This window comes from Zingiber officinale, chromosome 5B (assembly GCF_018446385.1).
Source record: "Zingiber officinale cultivar Zhangliang chromosome 5B, Zo_v1.1, whole genome shotgun sequence".
In the NCBI taxonomy this organism is placed as follows: Eukaryota; Viridiplantae; Streptophyta; class Magnoliopsida; order Zingiberales; family Zingiberaceae; genus Zingiber; species Zingiber officinale.
Genome location: NC_055995.1, coordinates 28745166 through 28759909, shown reverse-complemented (window position 1 = coordinate 28759909; position 14744 = coordinate 28745166). Strand labels below are relative to the sequence as shown.

The 14744-nt window shown below is 36.4% G+C and overlaps 1 protein-coding gene across 3 annotated transcripts; it reads right to left on the bottom strand.

Annotated features, from left to right (window-relative positions):
• Nucleotides 1–3472: 3472 nt before the first annotated feature.
• On the bottom strand, nt 3473–14437 carry LOC121984297 (protein NETWORKED 2D-like). Of its 3 annotated transcripts, none has more exons than XM_042537169.1 (3): nt 14312–14437; nt 14049–14174; nt 3473–6404 (listed from the first exon to the last, which is right to left on the bottom strand). In XM_042537169.1, the coding sequence occupies exons 2-3, from the start codon at nt 14140–14142 to the stop codon at nt 3646–3648; spliced, it is 2853 nt and encodes a 950-aa protein (XP_042393103.1). In that variant the 5' UTR covers nt 14143–14174; nt 14312–14437; the 3' UTR covers nt 3473–3645. The 3 variants fall into 3 exon arrangements, with proteins under 3 accessions (XP_042393103.1, XP_042393102.1, XP_042393101.1); XM_042537168.1 differs by having other exon boundaries at nt 14049–14170; XM_042537167.1 differs by having other exon boundaries at nt 14049–14396.
• Between the last annotated feature and the right edge of the window lie 307 nt (nt 14438–14744).

The window sequence follows — 14744 nt, the reverse complement described above, 5'->3', positions numbered from 1 at the left end:
CCCTTTTTTTGTTTTTTATTTTATTTTTTAAAATTTATTTAAATATAAATAATAATTATCACCATGGAATCATGACCTGAATCATAATCGACAATTTTGAACCATGAATTATAACCGCCTTGGGTAATTAAAATTAAGGATCGAAATTTTTTTAAACTATCAAACGGCAATTTCAAATCATCAAACGGTTGATTTTAAACCGTGGTATTGTTGGAGTTGAAGATCAGATAAACTAGCCTGAAAAGGGCCAAATCTTTACTTTAAAATTGTGAATTTTTGGCTTACTTCTTATCCATTTTTTTTTTTCATAATTCTATTGATTTCTAGTTGCTGTTTGATTTTCATATATATCTTTTAATAATGTACAAGGCAAATTTATTTTGAATGATTTATATTATTTTGCACTAACAAATTCTCTTGTGTAGATTCTTTCATGCTTGATATAACATAGCAACTTAGGGAGAGGCAGGCACCTGGTATTGCTAGAGTGGAACTGGGGTGTTGGTGGAGCCATCATTTGTAAGATCCCAGCCAGGGTCTTTACTTGCTCCATCAGATCTGTGGAAACTTCAAAGTACCACAAACTCCTCACATAAGCTCATGATTAGTAATTTGGTTCGCATGAGGTGTTGTCACCATGAGATCTGGGGTCTGAATCTTGACAAAGTCAAGATAAATACCTCCTTTATGTGCTAGTCACTATTCCAAAGGCTAGTAGCCATCCGTGATTTACCTCCTCCGTATTGGCCCTGGAATGAGTTGGCGGGGGCGCTGGGACGAGCGTATTCGCCTTTTGCCACCATGATTAGTGATTTGGTTTGTCTTCCGTCATATGAAGGCTTAGTCGGATATCAACCATCAAGTTAGAAATGACTCCCAGCATTGTATCCCAACTAGTCTCTTCTGGTTAAATATTTATGTAGACTAATCTGCTTAGCAACTCCTATAGTATCATCAGTCGTATCTGTTAGTGTAGTTGACACTAATAATCAATTTTGAATTTTAATAAATGATAAATACATTAAAATTAGATGTGTTATGATACCAAATGTGCAGGACTTGACTGGTCTGACATTAGGTTGAAATCCAACTAGTCTGAAAAAGTTGATAGCTGGTGCAAAAATCCAGATAAGTCAAGGAGTGACCTGATATTTGACGGGAAGTCTGACTGAGTTCGTGGGACCAGACAACTGGCCGAAGCCCAATTGGATTTTCAGACTTGACAATTGGCGGGAAGACCTGGTGCACCTTAAGGAGTCAAGCGATTCTGCATAATAAGTAAGGTAAGTCACTGGAGGAGAGTGTTCTAGTGAGGAGGAGTCTCATTTGAGGACTTTAGGCGCATATCCAATTTAGGTCCATTTCGGAAACCTAAATTGAGACTCTGGCTAAATCCTGGTCTTGGAGAGACAGGATATAATTACTAAACTGTTTGTTTTTATTGTACTAACTTCGTCTTGCAAGGTATACTATGTTTTGTTGGACTAACACGTTTTGCAAGGCGAAAGGAGCACAAAATGCCTTGGATGAATAGTACCCAAGACGCCTTCTATTTGAAGGAGCAGGGCTATGGAAGACGCCTTCAGTCAGATAACATAGAAGACCCCGGTGACGATAAGAGCCGATTTTTAGGGGATAAGAGTTGATATTGAAGGCGCCTTCAATGATGTTGAAAGCACCTTCCATCCCCTTTAAAAAGGCTATTCGACCAAGGCTTTAAAAACAACTCTTCTATAAGCTTCTACGCGTTCATTCGACGTTCCAACTGCTCCGACTTCGTGCTGCTAATCTGCTACGACACTACTACGCCCGACTACCGTTAAGAAGTCATCCAACACTGACCTTGATCCGTTAAAACTAAAAGTGTTGGGTAACGAAGTTTCCTTGTGTACTTAATTACTATAGGATCGGAAAGAACGCTAGAGGGGGGAGGGAGGTGAATAGCGATCATCGAAAATTCGATTTTAAAATAGATACGCAATGGAAGAATAAGAAGCAATGCTAACACAACCAAGTTTTTACTTGGTTCGGAACCTTCGACGACTCCTACTCCCAGGCTCGCACTCGTCGAGTGCTTTCGTTGGGTCATCCACTAATAGTTCGAAATGGTTACAAATTGCAACTACAAGAACTATATATAAAAATTACCGACAATAAAAGAATTAATTAAAACTAAAGTCCGGTAGTCGGTGGAGCATAGCAGCGTTGCGGGAGCCTTTTCGGAGCACCGAGTAGAAGAGAAAGTCGTTGCAGTTATTGTACTGAAGCTCCGGGTCGAAGGCCTTTAAATAGGTCCATTCCGGGCACCTGGACCACCTGGATTGGCCAATCGACGCGCTCCACGTAAGCTTGTGGATCAATTTTTGAGTCCGAGCACCTGGACCCAGTCCGGACGCCTAGACCGCCTAGGCGCCCACAGCCCTACCCAGGTGAGCCTGGTCCGGGCGCCCAGACCCCTTTTCTTCAGCCTTTCCACCTGTAAGAAAAGGTTAGTCCAAGCAATCAAAAAAATATATTTTACCCTACAAAACAGAGTTAGCACAATATAATAGATTATGAGTAGTAATTAGATCCTGTCTCCCCGAGACCAGGATCTAATCAAGGTCTCAGCTTAGGTTTCCCAAATGGACTTAAATTGGACTGACGCCTACAGTTCCCTCAACGGGGAACGCGTCCTCACTGGATCCCTCCTGCAGTTGCTTACCTTTATTTACCACTTGCAGTCACTCGACTTGCCTCTGACTCACCAGGTCTTCCCCGCTAGTTGTCAGGTCCGCAGACCCAACTGGACTTCGGCCGATTGTCAGGTCCCATGGACCCAACCAGACTTTCCGCCAGATATCGGGCCCCGTGGACCTATCTGGACTTCGCACCAACTATCAAACCTCGCGGACCTAGCTAGATTTCCCACCAGCTATCGGGCCCAGCAGACCTAACTAGATTTCAGCCTGGTGTCAGGTTCTTCAGACCAGTCAACTCCTGCACACTTGGTAGAAGCATTAGACAAACAACCCATCTAACTTTAACTTATTTGTCATACATTAAAACCAGACTATTAGTGCAACCTACACCAACAATTACCGCTTAAAGGAAAGTGTAGCTTGTTACACTTTTTCTATTCTTTTTATTGTACTCGATCCTCTCTTCTGGCGGTTCCGGAAGAGGTCTTTAGTGGATTACCCGTCGATAGATCCTCTGGACACGAGTCTTGGAGTAGGAGTCACCGAAGGCTCCGAACCAAGTAAAACCGACCGAGTTCGCATACTTGTGTTTTTGCTTTCTATTTCTGTGTTTAATTCTGCTGCGTACTTTTGATTTAAAAAAAAATATATAAGTTTTCTAAAACCACGTGATTCACCCCCTCTCACGTGTGTAACGATCCTTCAGTATCTCTCTGGGCAGCACCTAAATCACAATAATAAAGCATCCAAATCATCCCGTTGCAATTTGGCAGTGATCCTGATGATTGATGTAGAAAGAATTCACTTGTTCATATCACAATCACAATTCATGAACATACCTGCGCTAATGATAGCATAAACATGCTGTTGCAGCCTGTTCAAAGCAAACCAATCTTTTTTCTCACAAGACTAGAGCACAACTAGTAACATCAATATAACTAACAAGGAACTATCTGTTATCCATTTAACGAAAGCCTGCCCTCAGATCACTAAAATTTCTTTGATATGCTGGATTAAGGCATGCAAATACGGATTCTTTTTTAGGCTTGGGACCAAAAAGGAAGAACCTTAATGGTACTCTACTAGGTGTTCTAGTCCTACTGTGGAAATGCTTAAAGGGATGAGGGTGGTTATTTATCAATCGAGGCAGCTCAAGATGCACATGAAGTTTAGTCAATTCTTTCTCAACTTCTGCCTGAAGACGCGTAACATGTTTGTGTCCCGCCTGTAGCTCATTTGCAACTTTGTTGTTCTCTAGCTGCATGTTGAGAACTTCTCCTTGGAACTTTGCAGCCTGACAAGGAGAAAGCTGGAATTCTTCAGATTGTTGATTTGGTTCGGTAGCTCTGTTGATCTCCTCTTGTATGCTACAAAGAGATAAGAGCCTAATTTCTAGCTCATCTCTTAAAAATATACTTTGTTCCAGCCATACTTGGAGTTCAGTCTTCAGTTCTCTTAGCTTCGAGACTACAGGGACAGAGTCTGATTGAGGAACTTGATCATTGAAGGTTCCATGGCTTGCTCCTTGGGCTATAACATCCTTCATGCTCTTGATATCAGTTTGTACATTTTCAAATTGAGCTTGCAGTTCTTGAATGTGCTGAAATGATGAACTGAACCTTAGCCAAAACTGTAAGTTCTCTTCAAGTAAATCATCCATGCCTCTTCTGAACTTCTCTTCAATAGGTGAACTGTCCTTTGGCTTGTCATTGAACTGCAGATTTATATGTTCTGTAATCAGGCCTCCTGGTTCTCCAACAAATTTAGTTTTGCATGTTCTTGTGGTTGATGTAATATTTGCATCATCGATCATCTGAGAACATTGAAGGTTTGCATTATCTATGTTAAACTTAGGGAAGCACGACAAGCTTTCAAGATTTCTGTGACTAGACTCTCCAGCTTCAGATGGAATCTTGACATTTGGATTCATCTTTGAAGATTCAATCTGTTGTTTTAGCAATTGTATTTCCTCATCTTTCATAGCGCTGGCATTCTTTAACTCCTGTAACAGTGTCATTATTTCACAGTGATAGTTTTCATTTTTCTTCTCTACTTCAGATAGCTTTTTCTTTGTTTCTTTGTAGCTTTGAAGGATTGACGTGTACTCAGCTAACAGAATTTTCTCTCTACCTTCCAAACTATTTAAAAGTAGTTGGTACAAGTCAACAGAAATCTCTTTCTCCTCGAGTTGAGCTTCTTGGTCAGTATCAGTATGTGTGCTGTTATCAAAGTTAACACCTGTTCCTGATGAGTCTTTGAACATGTACTCATTTTGCTCAGTTAGGTTTCCAGCTGAACAATTGCTACTAATATCAGAGCCCGTATAGAGTTTTGTGTGGTCTTTGATAGAGTGTTCTTCAGTTACATGAATCTCTTGGAATGAATTTTCATTTTGGTCATGAATTTCGGTCACTTCCTTGTCCTCACATTCTATCAGTTCATCACTAGATAAAATCTCATCCTCCAAGCATCCACTCTCAATGTGTTCATCATCTTCTTGGGAAGGAGACTGCTGCAGCTTTCCTGAAATATCAACCAAACTACCATGGGTTTTGTTAAGATTTTGACACAGAATAATTTCTTCGTCTTGGACATTTTTTCCAAGAATTTCAACTATATTTAACTGCTCTTCAGCTTGCTTTAGCTTGTTACATGTTCCATTCGATTCATTAATCAGAATCATCTTTTCCTCTTCCAAGCCTAACAGATATTTCTCAAGCTCATTGTTTTCCGAATGCAGTCTATGGATCTTTGCAGTTTGTTGTGAAACTGCGAGTTCTAAACTGGTGATTCTGCTAACAAGTTCATTAATTTTTTCTGCAACATCCTCAACAGAATTATCAGGGTCTCTTTCTAGATATATCTTTAGTTTCTCGCAAAGCGACTGCAGCGGTATGCTCTCTTTGTTGAAAGAAAAACTCTTTTCATCCTCATTTAATATAGTAGACTTCTTCTGTGTCTTTTCATTAGCATTGTCTGTGTTCTCAACTTGAAATTTGCCGAACTCCCTCTTGAGAGCCAACAATTTCTCTCTAGAAGCCTTAATTCTACTTGACTCAAGTTTTTCCTGTTCCATTGATTTGTTCTGATGTTCATGCAAATTGAATATAGCATCCTCACAGGACTTGAGTGTTGTTGCTGTCATTAACGCCCGGGCTTCATTATCTTCGATAACCGCACTAGCGCTGAACTCATCTTCCAGACAGTAAACATCCTCTTGCATCTCCACAATCTTCTTCTCAATCTCCCAATATTTAGCGACCCCACTCTCATATGAGCTTTTGATGAATTCTTTCTCAGTCTGAAGTACAAGTATCTCCTTCTGAAGCTTAATTATCTCTTCTTGTGCCTTTTTTCTATTAACTGGAGTTTTCATGGATGGTTGGCTTTCCCCCCTTCTTTTATTTAGTAAGCCATCTACTGTTGGCTTATGAATCTTTCTGGGATCAATTGGAGTAATCGCTTTTGGATTTTCATCCTCCTCTTCCAGCATTGCATATTGGACTTGATCCGGAAAAGCAGTTGCTATGGTATGATTTGCTTTGTGCAGCTCGCCGGAAATGTGATCATATCTTTCTGCCAATCCTCTGTATTCCCGGTAGGCTTCTTCAACTGAGCTTATCAACTCTGGCCTCCTTTTGAAGTACATCTCTGCTCTCTTAGAGAAGGAGTCAGCATCTACTTCAATTATCTTGAGCATTGCTTTCACTCTACCATCCATTTCTGTAAGTAAAGCCAATAAATGCCAGACGAAGATCTGCATTTGGAGATTATACTACCACAAGAATCCATGTTTCAGAAGAGAGTGCACTCTACAAGTTTACATGAAAATTATAAATTTGAGTAGTTTACGATCATTAAGTTACGCAGGTTTGTGAAGTGATGAAGCTGTAGCCTTCTTAAGGTTGGTTTGATACTTATCAAAACTATGGATAGAATGACGAGAGAAGTTTGAAATGAAAAGTTTGTGAATTAATGTTATAAATGTAGACTTTAATACCAAATAAGATCAAGACAGTAATATTTATGCTTTGAGGTCTAAAGGTAGAGGTGAAACTTATATAAAAGAGTTAGTTTAAAGAAGAGATGTTTAAAATATTCCCAAAGTTGTACAAATTAAGAAACTATGAATATGTGTAAAGGAACTAAAATTGAGGGAAACAGCAGTCATAGGTACAACAAAGGCTAAAAGCATTTGATAAGTTTTATAAAAGATTAAGAACTAGGGACAAGGAAAAAGATATTGTCAGATTGTAAAGTTAGGAAAGGAAAATAAAGAGACTTAGGTAATATTAGATATATATATGAATCAATTTGGCTTTATGTCTAAACAACTAATAGAAAAGAGCACAGTGAAATGAAGATGCATTTACATATAATTGTTATCGACTTAGAAAAAGAATGACTCAGTCTTTTGAATTTCGATAACTATTGTGGTAGGTTTAAAGAAGAAAAGAAAATCTAGTAACTTTGCTTAAGGACAGCATAGGGGAGCCCCAAAAGCCTATCTCATTCTATCAGTATCAAAATAAGGTACGTATTTCTAAATCAAAATGGGTCCTCAATATAAGCAGAGTCTAAAGTTTAGTCGCATGAGTGTGCCCTTTATTGAATTCCAATATTACATTACTCCAAAGGGCAAATTAATCTACTCAAGTTCTTTCATGAGCTAGAGGCTTAATCTATGTTTGATGGTGAATATTACGAGAAGGAACTTGGAATGAGTTTATTAATCAAATTGTATTCCTTACAAGAATTGATTACTCCAATTACTACAACTACACTATCATGCTTTAACTCAAGAGAGCTATTCACACACCTCTATACGTCTTGTTGGGGAAATGATGTTCCCCTTGTGGTTGGGTTTAACTACGGTATGTTGATGCAACATTTGAAATCTCAAGCCGAACCGAAGTTTTGATCCCCAGTTGGCTTGAGAAGTTGTATGTGTGTGCCAAGTGTCATATGTAGGAGGTGTGTCAAACACTAGAAAGGAGAATTAGGGGGAAGGAGAGGAGGAAGAACCTACTTCATTTCAGGACATTAAGGAGGAGGATGATAGGGGACGGAGAGGAGATGACTTAAAATATCAAAATCAATCAATAAGTGTTAAGAATATTAATCTAGGAATATCGTTGAAAATAATAATAATAATAATATATGTAAAATTTATAAAGCAAAACAAAAATCTTCCTTCTAGTCATTATAGAATTGGCTTAGATTTTGCCTCCAAGTCCGTCCTTAAAATGTTGCAAGTATAGTTGATTACAAGGAGCATCAAATCTACATGTATAGAAATACCACTCTATGATTTTGGTAGTCCTAGGATGAGTGTGACGTCCTTCCTTGTGAAAATTAAATGGGCATCTAGGTATTTGGGCATCTGGGAAGATGAAACATGTGACTTTTATGTTATTAATTTGGATTTAAAGTGGTCTAACTTGAAAAGGAGCATAAAGAATGATTCCAAAAGGTTGAGGTATCACAAAGTTATGTTGGTTATGTTTGTTTGTGTTAGACTAGTTTGGGTCCATTTGATCGTTTTCTCCAAAATTGCTATATGAACTTAAATTGGTATGAATTGAAAAGGGAAGACATAGAAAGAGTCCATAGGGTCTAGGTAATACAAAAGAGGTTCATATTTAAGCTTTGGGCAGTTTGGATCCATGTAATAATTTTAAATAAACTTGCTTCATAAACTTAAATTGTTCACAATTGTAAAACAAAGGCATTGCATGAGTATAGGGAACAAAAATAAACCCTAAAACTTCTCATGGTGACATAAAACTCTAAAACCCTAAACTAGGAAATGAATCAAGTTTGCCACTAATGTTTGAAGGACTAGTAATGGCATTCCTTGCAGTTAAATCTCATTGAGACCCTGAGAGAATTTCACCGATAAGCACAACAAGAAGTTGGCAACAAGGATCAGCAAAACATAACAGCAATGGTACCACAATAGTGTTAGTGATTTGTGAGAATATTTGGTAATGATGGGTTAGAGTGGCCTATCAATTGGCCTTCCAGCCCATTTGCTTGGGGCAAGCAGCTGAGGATGCAACAATTTAGGCAAGTTCAAAGGGCTATATATGTTAGAAAGCACAAAGTGGAGCCGATAAGAAATAAAAAAAAGGTGTCCATTTGAAGATTCAGTAAAAAAAATGGCTCCCTTTTGATCATTGCCATATTTTAATCATATATCCTTGACCCCTTTCGATGGATTGTGGCCAAGCCGGTTGGGATTAGGATCAACTTAGGTTGTTCCCAATTTGACACAGCTCATCCTAATGTAGTCTAACACACTGACCTAATCTTCTATCCTGCACCTAAATAAGTTGGGCACACCTCTAATGAATGATGCTTATGTTAAATAAATGAAATGCGTTCATATATGAAATATTTTCTCACCTTTATATCTCTAGCTGCTCATTTGAGCCATAAATCTTCCACCTAGACCAGATTCGTTGGAACAGGTGTGGAACAGTCGGAATGGGTGTTCTAACATGAGAACACTTCATGTCATGCTAATTTTCCGGTAAATAACATCAGTTGTTGCAGGATGGTGTTTTTGGGTGTTATAATGGCAAAAAAAAGATTGGAACGGAACGGAACGGCACGGCTTGGGACTTTGGATTCTTTTTTACGGTTTTGTTTGCTTTTAAAGCAGATGTGACCTTTGCTTTGTATTTGTTTTTTTAATGTTTTCTTTGTATTTAAAAAAAAGGACAAATTTGATATGCATCACATCATGTCTAATCACTATCTTTTTTTCAATGTTACTGATCTATCATCAACCATACATAAATCTATTAACATTTGAACATATTTATTCCTTACTGTCATTAGCTAAGCTCCTTCACGGTCATTAACTGAGCTCCTTCGTTTGATTTATTCGACCATCATTTCCAACATATTCAGCAAACAATGATGGTCGAATATGTTGGAAATGAAGTTACCTTAAAATTCCATAACCCATGACGGGCGTGGGTCTGCCCACAATGGGCTTGGGTTGGCCCATGGGCTGAGAAAAAAAAATTCTCCAAAGCTGAAAATTAAAATGAAAAATTCAATGGGCTCGTGGGTTTGACACGCCTAATCCATAACCCATGAACTTAAAAATTTTAATCTTTTCTATATATTATTTTTATTATTATTTTATTTTTTATGGGCTCGTGAGTTGGCCAGCGTAACCCACAACCCTCCTTGGATTGGGTTAGGGATTTCCCAGTCCACCAAGATGATCTGTCTCGCCAAATGACCGACTCACTACGGGTTGGCTCACCCTGCTACGGGTCGGCTCTAATTATATGCTTAAAGATCTAATTATGAATAAATAATAGTTTATTATGTGAGTTTATAAAAAGTTTATGAGCCAAAATTATGTATCATTATTTATTTATTTAGAATAGCACCAAACCTTGATATTGGTTGGCAATTTGGTCAAATGGTGGGTGATAATCCTAAAATAATATGATGTAAATTTTGTGTAAAAGTTATGATTTGGAGGGATTACGAGATTAAGATAGCATATTGCACATGTTACTAGAAATATCGAGGCATGTCACAAAGTTCCTAAGGAAATATCATCAATGTTACGAAAACATCTCAAGACTCCAAGGCAAGTACAAGTTTAATGCAAAGAAAAAAAAAACAAATAACCTTAGAGTCAATTACACAAAACATGTGTATTAGAAAGTGGTAGTAGTGGTGAAGATGACGTAGAAGATATAGAAAATCTAGACTTACAAAAAGACACCAAAGAATGTCGTAAAACAAGAGCCATTGAAAAGGAGATGCGTAATCGCTATGATAAAGGTAAACAATGTATAAATAATATTTTAAATTCGTGTGTACATATCTTATCAAGTTAATATACTTAACTACTCCAAATTTTATAATCATAAGATTTTCTTCTACAAGTTCTTTGTATGGCTTAGATTTCGATTTGAGAAATGGGATGTCTTGAAGCTTTAGTGTAGGAGAGGATTCTTGATTACCATCAAAAGGAATTGACTCCTTTATGTTTCCCACAAAACATAAAAGTATCAAAAACTGGTTTGGTACCGAAAAAGTAAAAGATGTTGGTAAGACAATATCAAAATGGTTCATATATAATGTTATTTCATTTAATGCAACAGATAGTGGTCCATACTATCATCCATGATAAATACCTTTGGTGAGGTGGAACAATAATAAAGGTCCCACATGACGCTAAATTGGTGGTGTTTATTTACAAGAGGAGATGGATGAGATAAATGAATATTTAAGCACTTTAAGATCAAAATGATCAAAGTATTGATGCACAATAATGTGTGATGATTGGAGCACACACAACAAGCATCCAATCATAAATTTTATGATATATTATGATCACAACATGGAATTTCATAGTTCTGTTGATTGCACCAACAAAGCAAAGACAACTGATTTTATTTTATCTTTGTTAAATAAAATTATTTATGAAATCAGGGAGGAAAATGTTGTGCAAGTGGTCACAGACAGCGAAGGTGCAATTAAGGCCACTGGTGCCAAATTGAAGATAGAAAAACCGCACTTGTTTTGGTATCCTTGTGCAACACATTATATCAACCTTATGCTAGAAGAGGTTGGCAAGATGACGAATGTAAAGCAATAAAGTTGTGAATTTGATGAAGACATTTACAAATGGCCGTGAATTATTGAGACTTAGAATAACCCGATTTGCGACAGAATTTATTTCAATTGAAAGTCTTGTTCGATATCCTTCAGATTTAAAAAAAATGTGCACTTTTGGTCTGGTGATTGAGAAGCATACAATAACACAAGAAAAAGAAGGAAAGAGGTAGAAAAAAATGCAAACATCATTATAGATGGAAGATTTTGGAAGAGGGTTTGTGCTATTTGTGTTGCAATTAAACCATTAGTAAAAGTTTTGAAATTAGTTGACAAAGATAAAAAAACCCAACAATGTCAATTATCTACGAAGCAATGGAAAGAGCAAAAAAGGCAATAAAAGATACTACCGGAAATTGGCAATCATACTAGAATATTATTGATAATCGATGGTACAATCAATTACACCAACACCTACATGATGTAGGTAACCATATAATGTATATAAATTAAATTGTAAAATGTTGTATGTGACAATATAATTTATTTGTTTAAATTGTAGAGTACAAAGTATGTCATCGAAATCATTTACAAATTCCTCATTTCTAATTTCTTATTATCTTCTTGATATTTTAACATATTTCCTAAACTCATTACTTCAATATTCTAGAATTTGTGTTTATAATGATGAAGTTAAACGAGAATTAAAGGTTCTAATCAAAAGACTAAAACAGACTTAAATGCACAATCTTCATCAATTAGTGAGGTAAAATTTTTTCCAAACACAAATAATAATTATTTATTTTTTCTTCTCTTTTTTCAAAATAAATTATTCACAAACCAAATAGGTGAATTTGGGTCTACACTAGCAAAAATGACATTTAAAAAAAAGTATACCGGAATTTGAATTTAAATTTTATAAATATTAAGTATAATGGTGGAGCGATTATGGTGAAGATGCCCCACACCTTCAAAAAATTGCAATAAAAGTTCTAAATCAAACATTCTCCTCTTCCAGATGTGAAAGAAATTGGAGTACATGGTCTCTTATACACACAAAGCTTCGTAATTGCTTGGCTATCAAAAGGTTGAACAAATTAGTTTATGTTCACTACAATATGCAGCTTAGGGTACGAAACATGATGTGTAGAAAAGAAGATGAAGATTTTTATAGACCTCAATCACGTTTTTCATGATGATGGCATCTTAAATAAATGAACAAGAGATCATGATTTGGCATGGTTAGATCAAGCACTTCAAGCATCAGATGTTGAAGAACACAATACAACTACAAACATTCAAAGTCATTAAAGAAAGAAGAATATTGTAGGAAAGTCAACACAACTGAAAGGAAAAAGAGTTTTATCAATAGAGGATAGTGATGATTCAAATGATGGACATAATCAACAAACTCATGGTGAACATCATGGTCATCAAAGTCATCAAGATGATCAACTTGACACGGGTATGACATGGGCAAAAGGTCATGCAGATTATTATGCAACACAAGATACTGATCATGGATATCGGCCACGGATTGAAACAACATCACTTTTTGGCAAGTTTATAAGAACTCTTGATGCCGATAATAAAGAAGATTAGATTGCATCTTCACAACAATATATGAGTGTTGAAGAACGTATGAAATATCTGCTTTTGGGAGGGAACCAATGAATTCTAGTAAGAGATGATTATGGATCAAAAAGTTATAATTGGAGTCTCAAGATATTGAGCATGGTCCAATTGGATATCAATCAAGTGGATATGGATACTATGGTAGTGATCAATCCAAACACAATTCATTTGCTAGATCATCTAATTATTCACCATCCTATACAAGTGGAATTAGACATAATGGATTTGAGGATTATTTTGATAATGCACAGAATGTAATTCCTGATTATTCAGCATCTCTTTGGAGCAATATTGGGCGTCGTGAATCGGCAAGTGCTACTGTCAGTTCTGTTGGGTATCAAGGTTTTGGATATTACAATCGTCGTGACAAAACATTATTACAAAGTCAATCATCTAATTTTGAATATCTTTCATCAACTCAATCAAATGAATATCCATATGGATAATTTAATGTTAATTTATATCGACCCCCATATATTGGAGATCAATTTAATCAACGTGATACTCAAGAGAATATAATGAAGGTTTGGTACCTTCTCATTACTCTGCATGGTATTAGCTCTGATTAGGTATAATTTTTATTGTATTTGTTTCATTATATTATTATTGTATGATCATTATGTACTAAAGAATTTATTTTTTATGGCTCCATGTATTTTATTTTTTTATTACTAATGTAATATACATATATATTATTAATTCTCTCTCTCTCTCCCTCTCTCTCTCTCTCTCTCTCTCTCTCTCTCTCTCTATATATATATATATATATATATATATATATATATTTTATAAATCTGCGCCCCGGCCATTCTTGAGAACCCTGACCTAGACCATTGTGGATTCCATATTTTAAAAATATAAGAAGAAATCAAGAAAAAGATGACCTTTTTTAATCTGAAAATGGATGATCTGAGCCTTTTTTACAGATACATAGTCTCAGATTCACGTCTACTTTAGATATTTGAATATCAGATTCACTCCACTGGTATTGATCTGTAACCTTTTATTTCGGCAAATCAGCAAACACAAAGAAGTAGCAGAAAACTTGCTTTAGCAGAGGAACGTAGTAAAATTAACTTGCAAGGTCAGTAAACAAAATCACACGATCGAGAGCTAAAAAAAAAAAGGAGGAAATCAGACCTTGGAGGTTGTTGTCGAGCCACTTCGACTGCTTCGTCCTGACGTGTCCCGCCCACCACCATGAGTAAGCATTGCTGGCAGCTCTCTGCAACATCCTCAACTCCGATCACCCTCTCGAGTCACTTTCTTCCGCGCAACAAGGATCGAATCAACAAAGGATCGGAGGAGAAGAAGAAGAAGAAGATGATGATTGATGATGATGATAATGTATGGCTGCGCGATCAGATAAAAAAAAGAAAAAAAAAGAGGGATTTGTAACTGACGAGGAAGAGGCGAAGATATCATCCAAAATGCTCGAAGACTCTGTTTCTTCGCCCGAAGTGGAAGGAGCAATCAATCGCCAGTTTGCATCGCACGTCTAGAATTCTTCGTCCTTGAAAATAAAAAAGTTTTCGTGCTTGCCACTAAATCTTTGAAAGGTGGTTACCGTTTCAATGACTTTTGATGTCACAGGCTACGATTAGAAAGGTAATTATTATTGTAAAATAATTTTATTATTTTATCACACATTAATATTTTATATTTTATTTAATATCTTCTATAAACGCACCCATAATAATAGATATTTACGGAGATATTTCTTTAAATACCTTCAATCTCAAATATTTATGTTGGAGGGATATTATGATAGCGTTATGTGTTTCTGTCTCTTTATTTTTTTTAATAAAAAAATTAAAAAATATATTTAATGGAAGA